This window comes from Protopterus annectens, chromosome 15.part0 (genome assembly GCF_019279795.1).
Source record: "Protopterus annectens isolate FY-2018-M chromosome 15.part0, PAN1.0, whole genome shotgun sequence".
Classification (NCBI taxonomy): Eukaryota; Metazoa; Chordata; order Ceratodontiformes; family Protopteridae; genus Protopterus; species Protopterus annectens.
In genome coordinates, this window is record NC_056749.1 from 421,345,077 (window position 1) to 421,368,931 (window position 23,855).

Consider the following 23,855-nt stretch of genomic DNA (forward strand, 5'->3'; position numbering starts at 1 on the left):
AGGATTCTGATGCAGAGGAATCCTTTCCTTCTGCCTCTCCACCAGAAGATTTTTCATTTGGTGAAACCCTTCATACTTTAAGGCAGCATTTCCAATGGGAATGTCAGGACTATAAGCAGTCAAAAATGAGACTCTGGGAATTCTTAGATTTACCCCAGCACAGACATTTAGCCATTCCTCCTGTCCTGGATGTTGTTGATGTTTTCATGGAATCCAGTTAGACTCCTGACACCCTTCTGCCTGCTCCCAGGAAACCTGACAGGTACTACAGAGTCCCTGATTCTCACCAATTCCTTTTCAAAAATCATACTGTTGACCCAGAGGTAATTTCTCAAGGACCTAAGGGAATTAAAGCAACCTCAGCTAAGATTCTCACCCCCTCAGACAGGGATTCCCGAGCTTTAGACAGATGGGGTAAAAAAGTGTACACCTCTGCTACTCATGCTATTAGAGCACTAAATTGCCAGTTCCACATGCTGAAATATCTGTAACATACCATGGAACTTCTCAAACAAAAAATATCTTCCTTTCCTGCTTGTGCAGAAAATAAAGAATTACAAGAGCTTATGCATTCTGCAAACCAAGTTACTAAGCACACCTTGCAATGTGGCTTTGATATCCTAGAAGCACCTTGCAGGGCAGCAGTCACTAGTTCTGTCCTTAGAAGGCATGCTTGGCTTAAGGAACAGACCTTGCCAGACCATGTCAAATCAAAATTATTGGATGCACCATTGAACAGAGACAATTTGTTTGGCACCAAGGCAGAAGAGGTCTTAAAAAAGATGGAAGAAAAAGCTAAATCTATGCAGACAGTTAAAAGACGTTTTACAGGTACAGCCTCGGAGGTTCAGTAGGCATTGCTCCTCCAAGCACTGGTCCTTTCTGGCCCCATCCAGGCCAGTTCAGCACAGACTCAGGAGAAAACAGACTCCCAGTCAGCAGCCCCAGAGAATGCAGACATCTAAGCAATGGAGTTCTTCCTCTTCAAAAAACAGGGAGTGCTAAGCCACCCCCTTATGGTAAGAAGTCACAATGACTTTACATCTCCACCCTTTACTTCTGCCCACCTACATCTGCCCCTAGGAGGAAAACTCTCTTTCCACGCAAACAACTGGGCCTCTATCACCAATGACCGATGGGTCTTCAAAATAGTGTCCCAAGGATACAAATTTTATTTCCAGACTGCCAACCCTAAGAGGGTTCCCAGATCTTCCTCCAAACCAGCGGGCAGAGGCCAAAAAGCAAATCCTTTCCCTGCTCTCCATGAGGGCAATACAACATGTTCCCGCAGACCAGATGGCCCAAGGTTTTTATTCCAGACTCTTCTTGGTACCCAGAAAAGAGGCTACCTGGTGCCCAATCCTCAACCTCTTCATTCTAAACACCTTTCTGGTGATACCAAAATTCAAAATGCTCACCCTCCAGCAGCTTCCTTCCTATGGTTTCCAAGGATGCTTGGTTAGCCACCCTAGACCTAAAAGAGGCCTACCTACACATCTCAATCAGGGAATCTTGCACAAAATATCTATGTTTCGGGGCAGGATCTATGCACTTTCAGTTCCCTGTGCATCCCTTTGGCTTATCCAATGCTCCCAGAATTTTCACAAAATGCCTGGCTCCTGCCATTGCTTTTTGCAGGCAAAGAAATATTCATATTTACCCTTACTTAAACGATTGCCCGATTCAGGCAGACAGCCAGGAAAAGGTGTTTCAGCACCTGACCTTTGTAAAGGACCTACTGACCTCCCTGGGGTACACTATCAACAAAAAGAAATCAAAACTAGTACCCACCCCCTGCTAAATACATATTCCAATTCCGAGATCGCACTACAGTGAGGAAAGGTATGGATTTCCCAGTCTGCACTATACCATCATCTGTACTCATAATATCAAGGTTCGTATCCGCGAATGCACAGTGGCATTCGCAGATACGAACAGTCTCGCTCAATAACATTTGGCAACATGGAAATCATCCAACCGCAGTTGGACGTTGCTGTGTGCGCCAAACGTTACTTTAACATTTTGATAGTAAACCATATATTTTATATCTATCTATATATCTATATAAGTAGATTGACAAAGAAAATTACAATTTTCACCCATTTATTGCTTTGGTTAGCCAGGTTGCCTGCCTGGGATGAGATACACTGGTTAAATGACTTCCTCAAAATCACACACCACACAAAAGACTGGTGTAACCAAATCTACAACTACAGAATGAAGTTAATTTACAATTTGAAGCCTTAATTACCTGTGCTAAACTGGCAAATCACGAGTGCCTTTTCTTTTTCAGTTCATTAGTTAAATGTATTTTATTTCAACTTATTCACAAGACATCACTGCTGTTCAACTGCATTCTCTATTTTTACCACTCAACTACAGGACTCCTTTCTCAGGGACCTCTTGCCCCCCTGCACACATTATGCCGAGGATCACAGAATAATCATTGTGACAAGGCTAGAGACATTCCTAAGTTACACTTCATCTGGGGACGTGTCAAAAATTACCATTTCCAGCCATCACCCTATGATAAAATGTCTCCTTTACATAGTGGTTCCTCCCTGCTGAGTAATGGTACCTAGAATGTAAGATTATCATCTCTGATCTTTGAGAGGGCATGCTGGTCATCCAGCCATCATCAGGGCTGTTTTAAGATTAGAACAAGCATGGCATAGTGTCAAATGTGCTGTACATCATTGTTCTGACATTTCCTAGATCCCTGGCTGCAAGACAACAGTGGCCTGCATTGGAAGGCATCCAAATCATTAGGCAGGCCAGTAGGGGTGCTAGACAAGCCACCTGGTATTCTTCATTGCCTGATCTGAAACCAGGCAGCTCATGCTACAAATTCTTTTGAATAAGACATCGTGGCAGGAGTAAACTGTACTCTTCTCCTTGTGAAACCTTCACCAGGATGCCAGGGAGTATTTCTGCAAAACCTCATAAAGGATGCCAGTAACAGCCTGCTCAGCAGCCTACAGGAATTCAAAGGCAATTTAAAACAGTACTTTCAGCAGCTTCTGAATGAAGAAATCCACACAGAAGCTGTACTGCCCGAGATGCAGCCTACTTTGAAAGAAAAGGAGAAGTCCACCATAGAAGAACAGCACTAAGGAAAATGAAGTCAGGGAAAGCAGCAGGTTCATTTGAGGTCACAGCAGACAGGATCAAGATGTTGCATGAGATAGGGGAGAAATGACTCCTGATGGTACTCACAGTAGTATGGAGAGAAAGATGCATCCCAGATAACTGGAGAATAAGCATGCTAGTGCCAGTGTACATGAACAAAGCAGGCACCCACAACTATGGACAGTACAGAGGCATCAAACTCCTGTCACATTGCATGAGTTCCAGAGAGGGTGACTAACAAAATATGCAGAGTAGTAGACAGTAAGATGGGAGCGGCGCAGATCAGATTCTGATCAGGAAGCAGCACAACCAGCCACATGTTTGCAGAGAGATAGTTAGAAGAAGCTAGAGATGAGGAAATAGTCCAACTGGGCATTCCTGGTCTTGGAGAAAGTATATGACACAAGGTCCCATGAAAGTTGCTTTGGGCAGTCCTGCGGTGTAAAGTACCAAACACATTGGTAAAATTAGTGCAGGCTATGAATAAGGACCCAATTACTCGAGCACAAACAGAGCTCAGTCTGACAGAGGGGCTCCCAGTGTGAGTGGAGGTTAAGCTCTGAACCCACTGCTGTTCATACTGGTGATGGGCTACATCAGCAAACAAGTTGGAGGGGAAAGATAAACAAAGTTGCTGTATGCAGACTATGTGGCATTACAGGTGTACTCTTACACAAAATTTCAGCAAAGGATAGGAGAATGGAATGCAAAACTGAAGGCATGCGAGATGAAATTGAGTGCAGATAAGACAGTTGTAATGGCAGCAAAAGGGAAATCTGAAGAAGCTGGAAATTGATATAGAAGGGAAAAGAGTGAAAAAGATTAACTGCTTCAACTATCTGGGAGGGGCTGTGGTAGTGAAGGGAAGTCTGAATGAGAAGGTCAAATCTAGAATCAGATGGGCTGCATCCAACTGGCAGAGTGTGTTAGGGGTAGTGTATGACAGAAGAATGCCAAAGAAGCTGAAAGGTAAGGTGAAGAAAACAGTGTTGAGACCAGCAATATCATATGGTACCGGAACCTGGGCAGTAAAGGCAAAGCAGATGAGAAAACTAGAGTTGATAGAGATTAAATGCCCGAGATAGGTGGCAGGATGCACATTGTGGGACAGACAAAGAAAGGAGGACATCAGAGCAGATGCCAAAGTAGCTCCAATTGCAGAAAAGTTCAAAAAGAACATATTACAGTGGTTTGGGCACATGCGCAGAAAACAAGACAAGCTACTGAAGATGATTTGGGGAAGACAGGAGAAAACCAAGAGGAAACAAGGGCAAACAGATGGATGGATTGCGTGACAAAAGACCTGCAACAGTCAGACATGACTGCCCAAGGTAAGAGAGTGACACTGAAATCAAGAGAGATTGCAAAAGCTAACAGCACCCGAACCCCATAAAGAAAATGTGGAAAAGAGGACTGATGATAATGATGACCATGTCATAATCAAAACCCTGTACCCTGTGTTTGTGAGGTACACACCATAGCCATTATGCCATCTCCCAATTATTGGCTACATCAAATTGTCCAACTGCACCCTTCAAGAATTTGGGAAGGTTTTGCAGCCTAGCCTGTCTTACTTCTTATAGAGTTTGCTTCTCCATTCAGTGTGAAAAAGCTGTATTTTTTTATTTATTTTGAGGGACAAGATTGAAAAGACAATCCATTCCCTTAACTTGCACATGGTTTGTTATACTATATTTTCTGATGAGGCAGACGACTTTGATGAGGTCACTGCACTCCATGTACTGCAGGCTGAATTATCATCAACCAGGCTTGTTAAATGTTGTCTAGAGTCTCTGGGACCAATTATTCCCCACACTGTTCCATCTTCCACAAAAGAGGTACTCTCGCCTTCAACACACAGAAACTCTGATTGCTCCCCTTTTAAAACAGTTCACATTGAACTGTAACTTTCTGGAGAATTATCAACCCGATGTTTTCCCTCCTTTTAAAAAGGTAAGGTTTCTGAGAACGCCAACACATGCCATCAGATACATCTCTTGATATGTTTAACCTATGTTAATGGCCTCCTCCTGTTCAAAGTCAAAGGTAGTAGATTATCAGGGTCCTCCGACCTCTTGGCAGCTTCTGTTACAATGAACATCTGCCACATGATCATGCATTTGAAAACATACATGTTTTAATGGCACCATGCTTGAATAGTTTTAGCTCCTACCTTTCTGGATGCTCACAGCGGGTAATTTCAAAGGTTAACTTCCCTCAGCTATCTCCTCTGAACTGCAGGCCTAGCACAATGAGACTAACATAGCTCATTTACTGTTTACGGTGTATAAGCTGCACCTTAAAGAAGTTATTCAACAGGCAGGTACTTCATCAGTTTTGTGATAATGACATTCAGCTTTTTCTCTCCTTCACTCAGAAATCTCCACTAAAGCTCTCCATTCTTGCAAACTGCTTGGAGTCTGTCCGTTAGTGGATGGACAGTCTGCTTAAGTGCAATCTAAAACCAAGGCAAAACTGGTTATGTCAGAGTTAATCAATCTTATTTTTCTCTGCTTTCTCCCCATAGATATATTATATATGTATATATATATATATATATAATAATAATATATGTGTGTATATATATATATACATATATATATATATATATATAATATATTGTGTGTATATATATATATATATATACATATATATATATATATATATGTGTGTATATATATATATATATATATACATATATATATATATATGTGTATATACATATATATAATATATATATATATATATGTGTATATACATATATATATATAATATATGGTATACATGTATATATATATATATATACATATATATATATATGTGTGTGGTGAGTATATATATATATATATATATATATATATATATGTGGTGATATATATATATATATATATATGTGTGTATATATATATATATATATATATATATGTATGTATATATATATATATATATATATATATATATAGATGTAATATATATATATATATATGATATATATATATAGTATATATATATATATATATATATATATATGGGATCCACCATAATGTCGCTAAAGTCTGAAATTAATTGGGCATAATCCCTTATTCTTCTAATGAAGAGCCATGTGTCAGCCATCATCAAGGCAACCCATCACATCTAAAGAATACTGTCCAAATTTGATTTATTCCATCAATGGATGTTACAAAAGCGATACACATGATGGAAATCTTCTTGCATGCACAATCAAAATGACTTGGGTATCAGGCTTTTGCATGTGGACTTGGCCCAGCTACACATGGAACAATAAATCCACAGCAACACAGTTTGTAGGGGAGTCCCTACTTGTGCCATATCACTCCTCTGCTGAGGCATATGCAATGGTTAGTAGTTATGGCCAAGTCCGTCTAACATTTTACCTTAAGAGGCCTATGCAGTCTTGGCTCAGCTTATCTGAAAGAATTTCTGATTTCTTGCGTACTAGTTAGGTCCCTCAAGTCTTGAATGCAGGGTCTGCTACCTATACAAGTGACTTTTACAGAATACTTTGATAGGCTGTCATTTGCTTCTCACCCATTTGATTCTGGTACTGTGAATTTTATTATTCTCCCTGCTTTAGATGTGAGACTCAAATGTCTCCAATAGGAGGTTTCTGAAATACCATCTTTTTAGGAGTATTTAAATTGCATCCAGGGAGCTATTCATTGTATCGTTAGCCATTTTAGCTTTAATAAGGTGCTTTATTGCTGTATTCTAGTTTTACATAATTTATTATTGCTTGTAGACAGTACCAATTCTTTTTCCCTACAAGGCTTAGACAATTTTAAAGTATTACAATTCTCAAGCAGATCAAAAAAGGTTGCCTTGTGAACACATACAACAGAAATAAAAAAATTATTGCCAAGCTATGAACAAAAATGTAAAGAACCCGCTTAGTTGCAAAAGTGAAGTTACAAACTATGTATAAGAGAGGGATGAAGAGGGTGTGGGAAGAGATGAAAGGCACTCCTCTACTATTTGAGGCTTCCATTGCTGATAGAAACCAAGTCATTTAAGTTTTTGGACAGGTTGGGTGTTACAAGTAGTCAAGCGGAACTAGCCGGTCATGCAAACAACTTCACAACTTCAGTATTCACTATCTCCTTAATTTACAGCTAACTTAATAGGCAATACTGCCCATAATAGCCCAAACATTTTATTTAGGATACCTCTGGAGTTGGAACTCAAACTTAAGAAAGGAAATCCTTACAGCAGTTTATTGTTGCAAACTGACAAAAGCAGTTTTTTTTCAATTATCCATTTATTTTAAAGAGAACAGGTTTTCATGTTTTGCTGTGTGGGGAGAATTAACATGACAACTATCAAACAAGCCCTGATGTGGTGTACATCATTAGTCTACACTTCAGAATAGCAAAATGGACTGAAATTTAACATATAGCTCAGTTCCCCCTTCATCAATATTTCAGAAGTACGTACAAGAACAACACATGTAATCACAGACAAGATTCCTGCAACATGAGAACCTTTCCAGGAAAGTATTACTTGTTTTGTCTGTAACAAGTAGAAAAGTGGATGCCTACATAGTAGTGGGTGCACACAACTGATACTACTAGAATGTGCCAGGGTTACTTAAAAAGGGACCCCTAAATTGATTAACTGATTGCTTAAAGGCATTTCAGAAGCAACTGTCCGCTGTTTATCAGTACAAACATATGATAGCAAGCTGATATTTAAGGTGTTGGTAAAAACATTTCAGAAAGATTTGAAGGATGCAACAACAATTTCCTTAACATTGCTGTCCATTGTCATATTGTTTAGCTGCCAACTTCATTAACATTTCTCAAACATTTTCAAATGTGCATTCCTTTCAAAACAAAGCCATGAGACAATACTCCATTTTAAAGAAGGACCATAAATTAGTTATTTTAAAATTACACAGATCATTTCTCTGGAAGGCTGGAAAGTTGAACTGTAGACTGTATGCATTTTATGGGGATGCAGTTGGAATGACTGAACAAACAAATATGTGGTCCTGAAACATACATTAAAATGTAGGCTTTTGTTATATTACTTACAATGGGATTTCAATTTTCAAAACCAAAGTACTGATCTCAAAAGATGTAATTAATGATTTTAATTAAAGTGATTGAAGAACTATTTGATAAAGTATGTACTTGAAGCATTATAAAAATGCATTACTCATCACTTTAAGTATAAAACCTAAAAAACTAGGTCTGGAATAAACTGTTGCACCACACAGTCCAAAGTAATAAAAAATTATGAAGCATGGTATCCCTCTCTGAAAAAACAGGATGCAGTTCTCTCATGTAGGAAGAAATCTTTATACACAGGTCTAGTTTCCATTCACAAAAGAACACCAGTCCCATTGTAAGCACTCAGTATTTTTCAGAAATCAACTCTTCCTGTATGCACTCTCCTACAAAAGCAGCTTCTTGGCTTCTGTCCAGTTAAAAAATTTGCCTCGTTAATCTTGTTTTCCTTCACGCCACTGTCTTGAGCCTTCATTCCATGCCACATACACAAAAAGGGCCAGGACCACGTGGACTGCCACCACAGCAACAATTGCAGCATAAAAATAGCTATCTCTATTTGAAAGGCCAAAGGTGCCTACAAAAAAGATTGGGAAAAACAAGTTTGTCACCTAGAACCGATTCACATTACCATCATTGTGACATTGTATACAAAAAACAACAAAGTCAGTTTCAATAGTGCATTCTACTTACCCATTAACCATTTAATTCTAGAGACATTTTCTAGGTGGTTCGTCAGAATTACTAATGATACATCTTGTGGTTCAAGGTAAATTAACTTCACCCTAACCCCTCCCTGACTTATGGCATATTTTTCCAGCAGCAGTACTACTGAAATCAGTTGAGAAATGGGCACAAGTTCTGCAGGAGGGTGTGGTAAGGTATGGGAAAGAAGAAGCAAAGTCGTTCAGGCAACAAAGATGCACTTTGTCCAAGGCCTTCCTTTAATTAGAACACTGACAAAAATCTGAAAGGCATTCCACTATGTCACACCAGCCCTTCTATCTCACCTGAATCTAATGAAATTGGTCCAGGACAAACTAGCAAAACGTCCAAAAACAGGAAAAGTGTGGAAGACCCAAAATATACATAATGTAGCAGATATAGCCTGTAAGGTATGTCCTCTTTCTTTAGAGGAATAAGACGAAAACATTTTGCTTCCAGAAAATAAGTTTTATTGGCTAGATGAGTGCATTTGGCACCAGGATGACAGTAACACTTTACTCAAACCAACTCGCCTATACATATATTTGGGAAGGGGGTTGGGGGGGTCACTACAGCCGATGGTCTGGACCACAAATAATTGGTTAAAAAGCATGTGGATCTGGTTGGGTATCCCTGAAAATAATTAGCATGTTTGGTAATAATGGCCAGTGGGACTTTCCCATACAGTGAGGGTCAGGCCATGCAACCTCTGCACCAAGAATTTAAACATAGCACATGTACAGTAATGTGTACAAAGAATTATTATTCTTCTTTCAGCTTTTCCCGGTTAGGGGTCGCCACAGCAGATCACCCATCCTCTCATAATTGGCAGTGGAGTTTTAGGGTGTCGAGTTGCTAGCCCGGCGCCCAACCTTCCACAGAAGGCACACATGCACACACTCACACCTAGGGCCAATTTAGAGTATCCAATCCACCTACAGCATGTCTTTGGGATGTGGAAGGAAACCTGAGCATCCAGAGGAAACCGAAGCGACCACAGGGAGGGCATGCAGACTCCACACAGAAGGTAATCCAGCCGAGGATCGAACCGGCGAACCTCTTGCTGTGAGGCGGCAACCACAGGGAGGACATGCAGACTCCACACAGAAGGCAACCCAGCAGAGGATCGAACCGGAGAACCTCTTGCTGTGAGGCGGCAACGCTAACCGCTGCACCACCGCGGTCGCCCTAATGTGTACAAATAATAAATTAGTATTATAAAAAGTTCTCACCTACAAAAAGTTTTCCAGTAATGTACAATAATATGCAAGCACACTGATGAAGTTCATTTATAGCATACCTCTCAACTGTCCAGAATGTGAATGTTCATACTTTGTGCCTCAAATTTTTGGTCTAGTCTGCATAAAATGTAAGGTTTTCTAGCAAATCATTTAGGATTGATGTCACTAAAAATAACACACAAGTTTCAGACTTTGTATCCTTCAGAAAACACATTGCAACTCAAATCATATTATTCTTGCAACTTTAAAAGCTTATAAGAGCAACATTTAAAACTTGTCCCTATTTTTTGAAACCCCCCCCCCATTATTTTAGGCTTTGTCCAGATTTCTTGCACTTAAACCTATTCCTTCCATACCTCTAAATCTTTAACAGTTAAGTTTCTCATGTTCACAGAATAAGCCAGTAAAGATTTTAACATAAGCCTGGCAATTTAAAATTCTAAACGTTAAGTAGCAGAAGAATAAACATTTTTCTTAAACAAGCTTTCCCATCCTTGTCAGAAGGAATGGGGCTAGCATTAACAATATATGTTTGGCTGAAGATAGCTTAAATAAGGAAATAACTCCAGGGTCTGATTGGGACTAAAAATGGTATGGGCGTACCCAAAGTACTTTATATAACCTAATCAGGAGGCTTACTGTTAGGCATACTGCAAGCTGTTAAGAAAATATATTTGAATGCTGATAAAGCATGAGGAACAGCAGCAGGCTGAGGAAAATAGTTGCAACAAATCTTAGTACTGCTGAGAGTGGGATTTCATTCTCTTCCTACTAAAACAATTATTTCATTTTTGCTACAGTTTCAGAAAAAAAGAAGCCTTCTGGAGGGAAATCTAAAGATAACCTTTTTTCAGAGTCAAAAGCTTCAGCTTGAAGAGAATTCATTAAGAAATGCACCCCCCCCCCTTTCAGTCAATGATCTTCTGTCTGAGAATCAGTGTCAGAAATTTATTTTTCTATTAGAATTCAGTGAAGAAACAGGATTTAAAGCATTAAAGGCCTGAAAGAAATATATAGCACAACCCAGTCTCTCCTGTCCGCGGTGGTGCAGCGGTAGCATTGTTGCCTCACAGCAAGAGGTTCTCCCGTTTGATTCTTGGCTGGAGTGTGGAGAGTGCCTTCTATGTGGAGTCTGCATGTCCTCTCCACAGTTGGGTGGGCATTCGAAAGACATGCGTAAATGGGGGTCCCTTCGTTGAAGGTTGAACGTCGAGCTGGCACCTTGGTGTTCGTCAAAGTCTACTGCCAATCATTAGCAGTTCCGCTGTGGCGACCCCTAACCAGGAAAAGCCGAAAGACAACAAAAAGTCTCTCCTGTCCAGAGTGAGAAGAACACAATACTCAACATTTTGTTTTTCTTTTCTTAGGGAGCCTTCATCAAAAGAGGAACTTACCTGAGAATCAGGCACCTCAGCCTGGCTATGGGGCAAGACTGTGCCATCCTCCAAGACAAACAAAAGTGGTTCTCCCTTGCCCGAAGACAATAATCCAATAACTGCAGAGGAAGTATCTAACTTCTATTCTTTAACAGCTTCTTGAAGAGCTACTCAAGAGGATCGAGATACAACGATGAGCGCAAGTCACCCACTGGTGGCTGTGGCAGTAAAAACTAGAACTTGCACCCAAAGACTCCAGAGAAAGTTTCTTATTCTTGCAGCTAGGAGAGGAGCTGAACTATTGCTCCATGGCTGACTTGGAAAAAAGAGTGGAAGCAGGTAGTGGAATTTGGATGTGTTGGTAAACCTTCGGACAGAAAAATGCAAGTTTTAGTAGAAGTTTCAATGATCCCAATGAAAAAACATGAACTCCCAGCCCCAATCCCAGTTTTCATAGGTAGGTACTAGGCTATCGGCCCTAGGGGCCTATACAAGCCCAGCCAAAAAGGTATCCTGGCTTTTGCCACCCAAGAAAATTATTTTCCTGTGCCACTGTTGAGCAGAGCCACAGAGTTGATCCCCGGGGTGAATTTCCTATTTCCCATCCAATCATCAAGATTTTTCTTGAAGAGTGCTAATAAGGAGTTTTGTTTGATATAGATAGGTAGTTTATTCCAGAGTATGGGAAGTCTCTGGGACACGAATCTATCCCTCCGGCATGTTCTGTTTATTATGGTGACAAGGTTTAGGTCCCTAGAACGTGTAGCTTGGAGGGATTGGGATTTCTTTAAGTGGAGCATGTCCAACAGCTCTGGGTTTGACATAGCTTTGTATGCTAGGCAGAGATCACCTCTGAGTAGGCGATACGTGACGAAGTAAAGCTGGAGTTTTTTGAGACCATCAGTGTAGGGCATCTGTTTGAGGCTGGTAATCCCCTTTGAGGTATTTCTGCGGCCTTTTCAGTTGTTGTTGATTTCTTGTGAGGTACATACCAAAAGGGGCGTTGTACTCTATAATGGGTCTAATGAGTGATGGAGTAGAGGGGAACAATGACCTCTTTTTTTTCTGGATGAGAAACCTTTTGTGATGATGTGTGCCACGTAGAAGGATTTCCTGACTACTGTGGCAATGTGATTATCAAAGGAGAGACTACTGTGTCCCAAGGCCTCATCACACTTTCAGTGTTAAGTATACTACTGCCTATGTTGTAGTCCATGGGTACAGAGTTTTTACCAAAGGGGATGACAATGCACTTTTTGGCACTGAGCTTGAGGCCATGGCTTTGACACCAGGCATCTGTCTCAGTAAGGCCCTTTTGTAGGATGTCCACATTGTTAGAGTTTCGATTATGGCTCCTAGTTTGTAGTCATTTGCGAACTTCGTTAGACAAAGACCTTCTGTGTTAGCCTGTACTTAGAGAAGTAGATACCAAACAGGAAGAGGACCCAGGACTGAACCCTGTGGTACTCCACTTGTCACTGGTCTGAATTTGGATTTGGAGTCTGCTACTTTCACAGTGTGGGTTCTGTCAGTGAGCCAGTTGGCAACCCATCTTGTGACATAGGGATTTATACCTAGTTTAGTGAGTTTATCTATAATTCCAGAGTGGGGGATGGTGTCAAAAGCCTTGCCAAGATCTAGATAGGCTGTGTGAACCACCTTACCCTTTCTACGGCTTTGGTGACTGCTTCAAAGAAGTCTATCAGGTTTAGGAGACATGATCTGCCTTTTACAAACTCAAACTGGGTGGGGTCCAGAGTTTGGAGATTACCAATGTCTTTGTTTATAAGTTCCATGATGATACGTTCCATGGCCTTCCAGACCAGGCTCGTCAGGCTAATGGGGCAGTAGTTCCCAGGGTCTGTGGTTGCTCCCCCCCTTGTGGAGTGGGATAACCGTCACTGTGCGCCATTCAGCTGGCACAAAGCCTGAGGTGAGGCTATGATTGAACATGGTACAGGTGGGGTGCCAGTTCGTTCTGTAGTTCATGTAGAACGCAGCCTGGTATGTTGTCTGGTCCCATAGATGCTGTGTTCTTGGCTTTGGAGAGTGTGTTTTTTACCTGTGCAGCCGTGATTACAGAACTTTGTATTCTTCCGGTATAGAGATGGGCTCTTTAGGGGGTGAGAGGAGGGTAAAGTTAGCACTGAACCTATCGGCCAGGATGTAGGCAATATCAGCTGGGTGTGTATATTTAGTGCCATTGTGCTGTAACTCAGAGCAGATCGGAGTGTTGCCATTGAGATTCTTGACATAGCTATAGAATGCTTTGTGGTTGTCTTTAGAATCGGTGGCGATTTTATTTTCGTAACTATCTTTGGAGGATTTTATCAGGGATAGCAGATTCTTACTGAGGCTGATCAGGGAGCTCCTCCACTCATGGGATTTTACTCTCTTTTGCAACAGTTTCTTCCTTCTGTTGTACAGTTTGTTTATGGCAGGGGACCACCAGATTGGCTTCCTTTTTTTTGGAGGACAGCATCTTGGTTCTGTTTGGGATAGCACGATCCATGCACTCATGCAAGTGCTTATAAAGTGCAATTCTGTAGGATTCAGTAGTCGTAACTGTATTGTCCACCTGCATGGGTATCATGAAGTTCACCACTTCTGTCTTAGGAAGCATGAAGTTGGCTTTGGAGAAATGTTTTACCATGGTTTCCTTAATGGGGGATGGGGGCAGGATGTGGATATCTAGGGTAATTAGCTTATGGTCGGATCGGACCAATGAGGCGTTGACTTCAGGTGTGGAACACCGGTCACTCATGTTGGTAATGACTAGATCTAGGATACTGTTGCTCCTGGTGGGGGTGTGGAGAAGTTGATCCAGGGCACTGGAGTTTATGAATTCCAGAAAGCGTTGAGTGAAGGAGTTTGTACATGAGTAGTTTTCCCAGTTAATGGTGGGGTAGTTGAAATCGCCCATTATTAGGGTGTTTGGTTGAACCCTAATACTTTCCAGTACATCAAGAAAAGAGGAGTGGGAATCCTGGGGCATGGTGGGTGATCTGTAGCAAGCTACAATTTGGATTGCAGTTTTGCCCAGAGTTAGTTGCACTTGGATAACCTCGGCTGCATTATGCTGAGTAACAAGCCTGGAGGTGTGGATATCCTTAATGAATATGGACACACCTCCGCCTTTGGTGTTCCGGTCCAGGTTACATGGCTGAAAATTGTGGTATGTGCTATGAGTTATAGCCTGGTAGTGCAGGGGTGTTCTCTGGAGCCTTGAACAAGGTCTCAGTCACTGCAAAGATATCGATGTTCTCCATTTTAAGGAGTACCTCGAGTGAGTGCATTTTGAGATTTAGACTTCTGGCATAGAGTAGCATCACCCTCAGTTTTTGCTTGCCTGTTCCTGTTACGGTGGTGAATTTGTCATTTGAACCTTGCCTAAAAAAGGCACTATAGGTGCGGCAATAACCTTAACCAGTATCCAGAATCCCATGGGTGACAGGTGCAGGCCATCTCTGGCAAAGCATCGTGGTCTGTCGACCATGTCATCCCAGACAGACAAACGCTGGATCCCTTTAGAATGGCACCAGAAGCTTAGCCAATTGTTGAAGTCAATCATTTTGTCCTTGTACTGCGGCATCATTCTGGGTGATGGCAGAATGCTACTCAAGGCTAGGTTCATACTTGCCTGGGCTACAAGATCGGAGAGCTTTTCCATGTCTCTTTTCATGTAGTCCAGGGAGGTACATCTCAGGTCGTTCACACCAACATGGACAATGACCGAGTCATATTTGTACTTGTTGTGGAGTAACCAGAGTGCGTGGGTTATGTGGCGGATCCTAGCATCCGACAGGCAGCTGACAGTAACCTTCTCCTTGTTTAGCCTGGTGAGTGGGACATCAGTGTGCCTGACTATAGAGACACCTATTACTAGTGTGTTGGGTACGTTGTTTTGCCTTATTGGCTGTAGTTGAGTGGCACACTGAGTCTGCGGACTACGTGTCATTTGGGTTGTGTTGGGGATGGAGGTTGCTTGCATTTCTGCTTTGGAGGTCTCTGTGGCTTGAGCAAATTATTATTGAGAGCCTCCGCAAATGTTTTTGTGTTTCTATGTGTGGATTTTGGTGGTGTAGATTTAGTGAGACTATGTGATGAGTGTGGTGTGCTGCAAGTGTTTACCTTCTCCTCTTGACTGTCAAGTTGAGTCTTGATTGGAGAGAGCTTTACCTCCAGTTTGGCTAGATAAAAGTGCATCTCTCACAGGTTGTAGTGTTGGGTGGTAGGAGGAGAGGGTTGTCTGTGTACATGAGGCAATTTTGACATTGCCCCAAGATGCCCAGATTCATCAGATAGACTGGAGAGAACACTGGGAGCTGACCCTTTCCCTACAAAAATGTAAAATAAATGCATTAAAGTGAGCTTTCAACAGTTTTTTTCACACAATCATTCACAGAGGGGGGTGGACCGTGATACCTGCTTACAAAGTCGATAAAACTTTTTCTAGCATAAAATAGTATTGTCTATAGAATATTTACTCCTAAGAAAAAATAACTACCTTTCTGGGGAAACCTTCAATTTTGTCTGCCCAGTCTTGAAGGACAGCAAGCTGGCTGTCTGTTCCATGAAGCCTGCAGGGAGCACACACTGGTGGTAAGAAAGCTATGAAGCTTTGCCACCATAACCACTGCTTTTGTCTCTCTCTTCATGCCCCTGAAGGTTTAGGGTGTGTGGAATGTGCCTTGAAGTTCTAAAGACTGGCCCACGGTCATATCTTTGGCAGGATACAAGCCAAAATGCTTAGACTACAACAGTGATCTCATATTGAACATGTACTGTGAGGCTGTGTCTGCTTCTGTGCCCATACTGAGGAAACACTTAGAGGTTCCAAATACATTAAGTGTTCGATTCAAATGAGTTGCTAATAGGCTTTTGATCAATGCGACTCAAAGTATCTGAACCACTTATCACTACAGTGCTATTATAACACATAGCATGAAGCACTAGTAGCACTATTGAGATCATTTCTTTGAACACCTCTCCTAGGTTTATTTAATGCTAAACTGCATTAAAGCACGGAATGGTGAACCACTTCAGTGTACAGTCTAAACAACCTACATTTATTACCAGCTATTTCTGACTGCAAGTTTCTTTTTCAAAAATGTATTAAATTATGGACTAGACATTTACTATTCAATACTTCACATGATCTCACACCACATTAACAAATTCCTCCTCTAAATATTTTCTTTAGAAACAGGATACTTTTTTTTCCCTCCACACATTCTTGGCCATTAAGCCCGTAACCCCCAACAGCCACCTCCAGCTACTCAACTAGACTGACTTGTTTGTTACAGCCATACTGACCTTTTGTTTTCTGGGGCAAGGGAGAAAAAAGGAAAGTAAAAATCAAAGACTACTATCAGCACAGAACTGTACTACAGAATTTTATAACTGCTGCACATTATATCGATACTGTTGTGGAACTTGCACAGATAAGAATCCGACCCAAATCTTACAAGCCTGAGACTTTCAGAGGACTGGTCATAGTAACCCCCCACCCACCACCCAGATACACACACACACACACACACACTAGTCCCACTCAGAAACACACTGGTAACCTTACAAAACCATGAAAGTGGAGACTTCAGGGTCTGGGAAGAATGCATTCCAAAATATACTTACCTTTAATTAAGTTACTATCTTAAAAAAATGTAATACACAAACTAAATTTAAAAGCAGTATTGGTCACAACTTTTAATTTTAACATTTCAAAGAAAACTGAACATTTGATCTATTGTCTGTATCAAACAGAAATGATGGCTACAAACTGCAGGGCATAAAATATTAAGGGCAAGACATTAAATCCTGGTTGCACCTATCTAAAAATCACCAGCTTTCACAAATAATTCAATGCTTGCTTGATGCAGTTCTGAATACAAGTCAGTTATTCATTGCTAACACAGCATTCAAGGTATTTGGAAACAAAAACATTAGTGCACTGTTTGCATCTGTTTAAGAAGTAAGACATTACTGCACTGCCCATGTAATTTATAGAACTACTTTTTGCTTTCAACCTTTATCAGCTGTATGGTTTACATTAAATGCACTGTAGAAAAAAAATGATAGAGGTAGCAAAGATGTTTCAAAGTTAGTCTTTACTATAATGCTTATGTCTAAGCATTTTGTAAAATACATGCAAACAAAAACATTACAGATTTTAAATTAAAAACAAACTAGCTGTACCAAATGAACAATCCTAATCCTGGCCAAGAACACCAGCTTGGTAAGGTGTCATGAAGTCATTAGGGATCAGATGCCCATGACAGAGCACTCCAAAGGCTGACAAGATGGCAAGTTCCACAACAATGAAGCTTGGCATGACAAAGCAGCAAAATTTACCTGACAACTCTAGCTACATACTGGACCAATTAACAGCTTCTTGCCAATTGAGCTCAGTCAAGCCAAATATAGTGAAAACTCCTTTAGAGAGGCAGAACCCTTGTCACACATTCTGTTACATTAAGTACTAAAGCCTTATACATACACCTCTCGTCCACCTGCAGCAAGTGCAGTCTATTCAGCATAGGAATGTTCTGAACAAGATGAGGAGTACCTGTAAAAAGCCTAGCTGTAGAGTTCTACACTCACTAGGGTCAGTGCCAATGTCCATGTGTGGAAGCCCCAAACAGAGTACTCTAAATGCAAAAAGAATAAAGCATGAATAGCTGCTGCCAAGTCATTAGATGCAATTCAATTCTTGATCTAAGCAATATTAATTTGTTCTTATGATAACAACCTACAAAACTATTAAGCTTAATGTTTAATCAATGGCTGCACAGAATAGCATTACCTTCAAATATGTAAACCTTCGATGCAAAATAGAGTCCTATCGGAAATGTAATCATTAAGACTGTGAAGAACAGCAATGTCTTCAGTACAGAGAGAAGTGAACCATCATTTCTGGAAAAAAAAAAGTGAGTACAGCATTAAAACTGTGGTAAATCGAAATTAGTTCATATCTACCAACTGAGTTATTTACTCAAAATCTATGAACAATAGAAATAACTTGCAATGCAATCATTTTTACAGACATTAAGTCATGAATAGGCTATCTGGGAGGCTGTTTTACCAATTCCTTCACAATAAATGTATTATCTACTTATTCAGTTAAGACACTTTTGAAAATTAGTAACAGTTTAACAAAAGTTTTAGCAAAGGCTAATTTTTGGAAGAGATTATGCAACATGATAAAGCAACTCATTCAGTTACACTAACATGCATCTAGTACAAATACGGAGAGCTACACTTAAGCTTTTAGGTGTACAGCAATCTCATTTCCAGTGATCAGCCTAAGAGAACATCTTTACAACACAGGGAAAGCTGTACCACTGATGAATAATGAATGAAAATAAGGACTGGGGGTACCAACACTAAAGTCCCTGATGAAAAATGCATGGGAAGCAGGCACTCAGATTCTGATAAATTCTTGGTAAACTGTATACTGGAAGTACAAAGGCAACATGGACAGAAATGTGTTTAACCCCCATGCTAATGGTTTAGTCATGTACAAAGTAGTGTACTAACTAAGTTAGGTTGCAACAAGAACATACATACCAGAAAAGCTCACTGTTAAGGGCACAGGCACTTTAATGTACTTGGAGCCTAAGTGGTATTATCTTACACTAGAACGGTCATCATGCTCCCAAAGCTCACCTTTCTACTACCCAATCTTATAGACCATGCAGCTTGGAATCAATGCTAAACTGAATTCTGCTCCCTGGTTCCACCTGAGCCACTAGACTGCAATCACCAAACTGTGACTCGTGCAGTCTTAAACCTCATCAGGTAGCCTGTAATAGCAAACTCTCTTAAGGGGCTACAGGAGGGATTAAGCTTGGTGTTACAAACAAGCAGCAAGAGAAAAGTTTGGTTATTCTGAAGGAAAAACACCTCAGAACTATATATATATTTTTCTGAATTAACACAGAAGATTAAGGCTATTAGTAGTTACTGATCTACTTCCTGTAATCCAAGGTTCGACTCCATCAGGTTCAATTTGACTACTGTGGAACTTTGAGCAAACCACTTAACCAAACTGTGCTCCTGGCCAGTGTCTGAAAAAGGCCAATAAGGATCTGTGCTCTATCTCCAGTTTCTAAATATAAAATAAAAAGTTCTCGTTTTTTACTGTTTTCTTAGCATTGTTTTATACTGCTACTTTCCCCACTACAGTCTATAAACTCTGAATCCATGTATCACCATATTTATCTGCTATACAATCTACAAACTCTGAATCCATGTATCACCACATTTATTTGTTGACTAAGTTAATCCCAGTAGCCATGGCCTATTATAAGGGGAGATCCAAGGTGTTATTTATACTGGATTTTTGCTAACATCCAGAGCACTGGAGCTTAAGTGTTGGTTCAGAATAACATGTGAGGTGCTTACAAGAGCATAAAGTTATCAAATGTTTGATGACCACATCAGCATAAATTTCCCACACAACCACATGTTGATCCAGCAAAGCTAAGATAATTATTTTGGAGTACACATGTAAGTAAAACATAACTTGAGCCATCTCTTTCTAAAATGTCACTTCCCTAAATTACAAATGTAGTTATGTAGTTATCAGCAGTTATAACTAAATGCAGGGCTTGATTTGTTAACTTTGTTGCTGATTTTCTTATGTAAGGACTGTAAGACCATAGATGCTCCAGTGTTAAAACACAAACAAGAAACAGTGTTTTTCTTATTGAACTGCAAGTCTTTTCCAACATACTGAAAATTTATTTATACATGTATACCAACAGTTCATTAGTATGCAGGCAGCCTCTCAGTCTCTCACTGTATCAGGTTTAGGTTTTACTTCATTAAATAAAATTGTCTTGCTAATATTTAGGTGTTATATGTTGTTGCTTTTTCTCTCCCACTTCTCTAGTTTTACCAGTTGCAGTTTTTATTTTGCTTGAGGATTACTTACACTGTTACTGGACCCACATGTTATAACTGTGCCTATTTTGTAAGAGTTTCTTCTCTCCTTTATCTTAACTGCAACATCTTTAGTCTTGTATTGACATTTTAAGCACTCAGTCAGTACATGTTCATTGTCTGCTCTGTGGTGATACCTATGAGACTAGTACTTGTGCAACTACTAGACCAGCTGCCCTTGTATGCCTTTTGAAGCCCAATTTCCTTTTTGGTGCCTGAATTATCCTATCCCATTTGGTGCTAGACTGGTCTTACCCACTCTGTGGTTAATAATTACTTATTACTTCTACTAAGAATAACTGTGATCATGCCATAGCAAACGGAACACATGCATGGGATAAAGCATTTAGAACCCATCTCAGACCATTGGTAGTACAGAAGCAGTCCTGGGGTAATTTTTTATTATCCATCCGTAGATTCAAGCTGGGCAGCTGGCAATATAGCCACAGCATTTTTTCATTTTCAGCAGTTGTAATGTTTGTTTGTGTCTTTCGGCTTTTCCCAGTTAGGGGTTGCCACAGCGGAACTCCGGTCCACTAATGATTGGCAGTTGATTTTTACGTACCGGCTTGCCAGGCCTGATGCACAACCTTCAACGAAGGTATGCCCATTCACGCATGTCTCCACGCAGAAGACGCTCTAGCTGAGAATCGAACTGGACAGCGTCTTACTGTGAGGTGACAACGCTACCGCAGCACCACCACTGCAGATATTGATACTCAGAATAGGAGCACAGTTTACCCAATTATTCACAGAACTTATTCAAAGTGGCAAGCTGTAGCTCCAAACAACAACTTTTATTTTTTAAGCACTTTTTACTCTGTCTTTCTTCCCCTCAAATGGCTATCAACTGTTTGTGTTCTTTCTTGGCCTCCTATGATGCCCAACAATATTCCATGCCAGAGAGAAGAGTGTGGTATCCAATTGCAATGTTATACTGTCACAAAAGGAAATAAATTTGTTTTATGCCATATTCCCACCCCACCCCATAAGAAATCACATTGCACAAAGATACAGCTATGGATATCTACCCAGTGTCTCCATTTTATACTTCCTGTCCTCATTGACAAACAATGGCAGTATGAACCAAAGCACCCTGGAATAACAAGTCATCAAAATGCTATTTTCTTTTACCCTCAGCTAACACCTTAGATGCCAGATTATTACCTAGACCTCAGCTGGTCTCCTGGGTTCCAGTAGGGGCACTTCTTCCCTCTGCACAGGAGAATCATCAATAACTCAAATCATGTGTGGTCGTTTAAAAAATGGTTTTCTGCAACAGTTCAGGCAAAGAAAAGGTGAGAACAGGTTCGAGTTACTAGGCATGGTACGTAAGCCTTTTCAAATAATTTTTTTCTGCACAACTTCAGGCAGGGAAATAGAATGGTCAGCACAATGGACCTGTTACTGGAAGAAAGAAATTTACCATTGCGAAATGAGTTACTAGGCATGGCAAGCAAGCCTTTTTACAGATCAAATCAGAGGAGGAAGAACATAACCGTTATACGGACAGAAGGTTAAAGAAAGGTTCCACCTTCCAATGCTGTTAGCTAGATATAAAGAAAAAAAGCAAAGTTATTTTTTAAATGCGCAGGAAGCCTTCAGCACCTTTCAGTTGTTTCATTTTTACCTCCTACCCTGACAAGAGTTCATAAAGGTTCCAAAAATTCTTTTTTCCCCATGCACAATTTCAGAAAGGAATTTGTCTTAAATGGAATCACCCAAGCTACGCGTGTTGTAGAGAGGGGGAGCAAAGAAAAGCAATAGAAACACCATCAAAAACAAGCAGGTACATTCTGGAGAAGCATTTATGAGGACTCTGTTGGACATAAAGATGCAGAATAAATACAAGAGTTAAAAGAAAGAGTAACCTCTAATACTGAGAATACAAGATGGGAAGAAATATACAAATTGGGACAAAATTAAGAAAGGCTCCTAATGGGAAAACCTGTGAAATACCTAACTTCTTTAGCTGGGAGTAAAAATTCCTTATATGCACATTCCGACCAGACAAACCTGGCTGATAAATGGAAAAAACTTATTTCTCCTTAAGAGTGAGCTTGCAAGCAATCTTAAGAACTATAAATCAATAACTTGCCTTCCAACACTATATGAATTATATACTTTGAAAATTTTCTATAGAACTATAAATTAGTCATGGCACTAGAACAGTAAGGTAATACAAGAGTCGCATGGAACCTAAAGGAGCATATATTGTTAAAAAAAACATAATAGAGAACTGCAAATAGGAGGCAAAAATCTATGTAAAGCATAGATAAATTACAAAAAAAAAGCATCTCGCAGCATCCCACACTCAAATTAAGGGATATTTACAGATGTACAAGATATACCCTTCATTGATCAGTTGCATTGTAGCAACTATGAAACAGTGGTATACTACTTTACAGCAGAGTCATGGCAAAGGGCAAATCATCATCCCATGAATAAAGATTCAAAGGGGAATATTCCAGGGTGATTTCTGTCACCACTTCTGTCTTGTCCTTAACCCATAAAGCTATTTATTTAACAGACTAGGTTATAGTTGCAGCTTAACTTTTGGCAAAAAAACCATGAACAAATGAGAAAGTACAGTTGTGCAAGACTTACCCTAACAAATGCTCAAAGTCATCACTGCTACAATAGCTTTTAGCTATATGGTTTATATCCTGCCAAAGATAACAGCCAGCCAGTCATCTCTGGGCCCCTTCCAAACATGCTCAGGCTGCTGCGGCACAAGCTCCAAATGGGAGAAAACAATAGCTTGGACATCAAAATCTTTCAGGACCTTCTTGCCCAACAAAAAGGACAGCAGCTACTGTCCCGAAACCCATAACATTAGGAACACAACTTCATCTAAAAACATAGCTATATACAGAAATAAGGGTGATGGAGGGAAGAGTGCAGCTACTGCAAAAGTGATGACTTACATCTACTGTTAGGGCAAGTGAACTCGCACAACTGTACCATCTTCAACAGCATCATTGCTGCAGTAGCCTTTGGCTATATGGGTAGATTACTTTAGCGGATTTTAACTAAGAGGATGCGAGATTAAGATCCAGGAGTCCTTGGGAGAATGGTACTAGCAAAGCCCGTTTTGAACCTGGACCAGGAATCCCATTTGTAAAGGTATATATAGAGTACAAATTAGTGCCTTTAGAATGCTACTAGAATCCATCCCCTTCCAGTATGCCATTGAAGAAGACAAGGCTTTAGAAGGATGTGCCTTGATTCTGCCCAGAAGCAATTTACAATGGTGGGAATAACAAAAAGCAATAGCAACAGACAACTGTACGGAAATAGTATATTTTGACAAAGGTTGTCCTTTCTTTGTTCCATCATAAGAGATACAATAGCTGTTAAGCTTTCCTACAGGACTTGGCTCTGTCAAGATAATACTAGAGTATGCAATCGCTTCCCTACTATGGAAAACT

At 40.3% G+C, this 23,855-nt stretch overlaps 1 protein-coding gene across 1 annotated transcript in view; it reads right to left on the minus strand.

Moving 5' to 3' along the window:
• Positions 1-6,856: 6,856 nt before the first annotated feature.
• The window catches only part of VMA21 (vacuolar ATPase assembly factor VMA21), a 114,949-nt gene continuing 97,950 nt past the window's right edge, over positions 6,857-23,855 (minus strand). The window contains exons 2-3 of the mRNA XM_044057162.1: positions 18,284-18,393; positions 6,857-8,733 (exon numbers count right to left, since the gene is read on the minus strand). Coding sequence (XP_043913097.1) covers positions 8,591-8,733; positions 18,284-18,393 — 253 coding nt within the window. The 3' untranslated portion in view covers positions 6,857-8,590. The remainder of the gene's footprint in view (positions 8,734-18,283; positions 18,394-23,855) is intronic.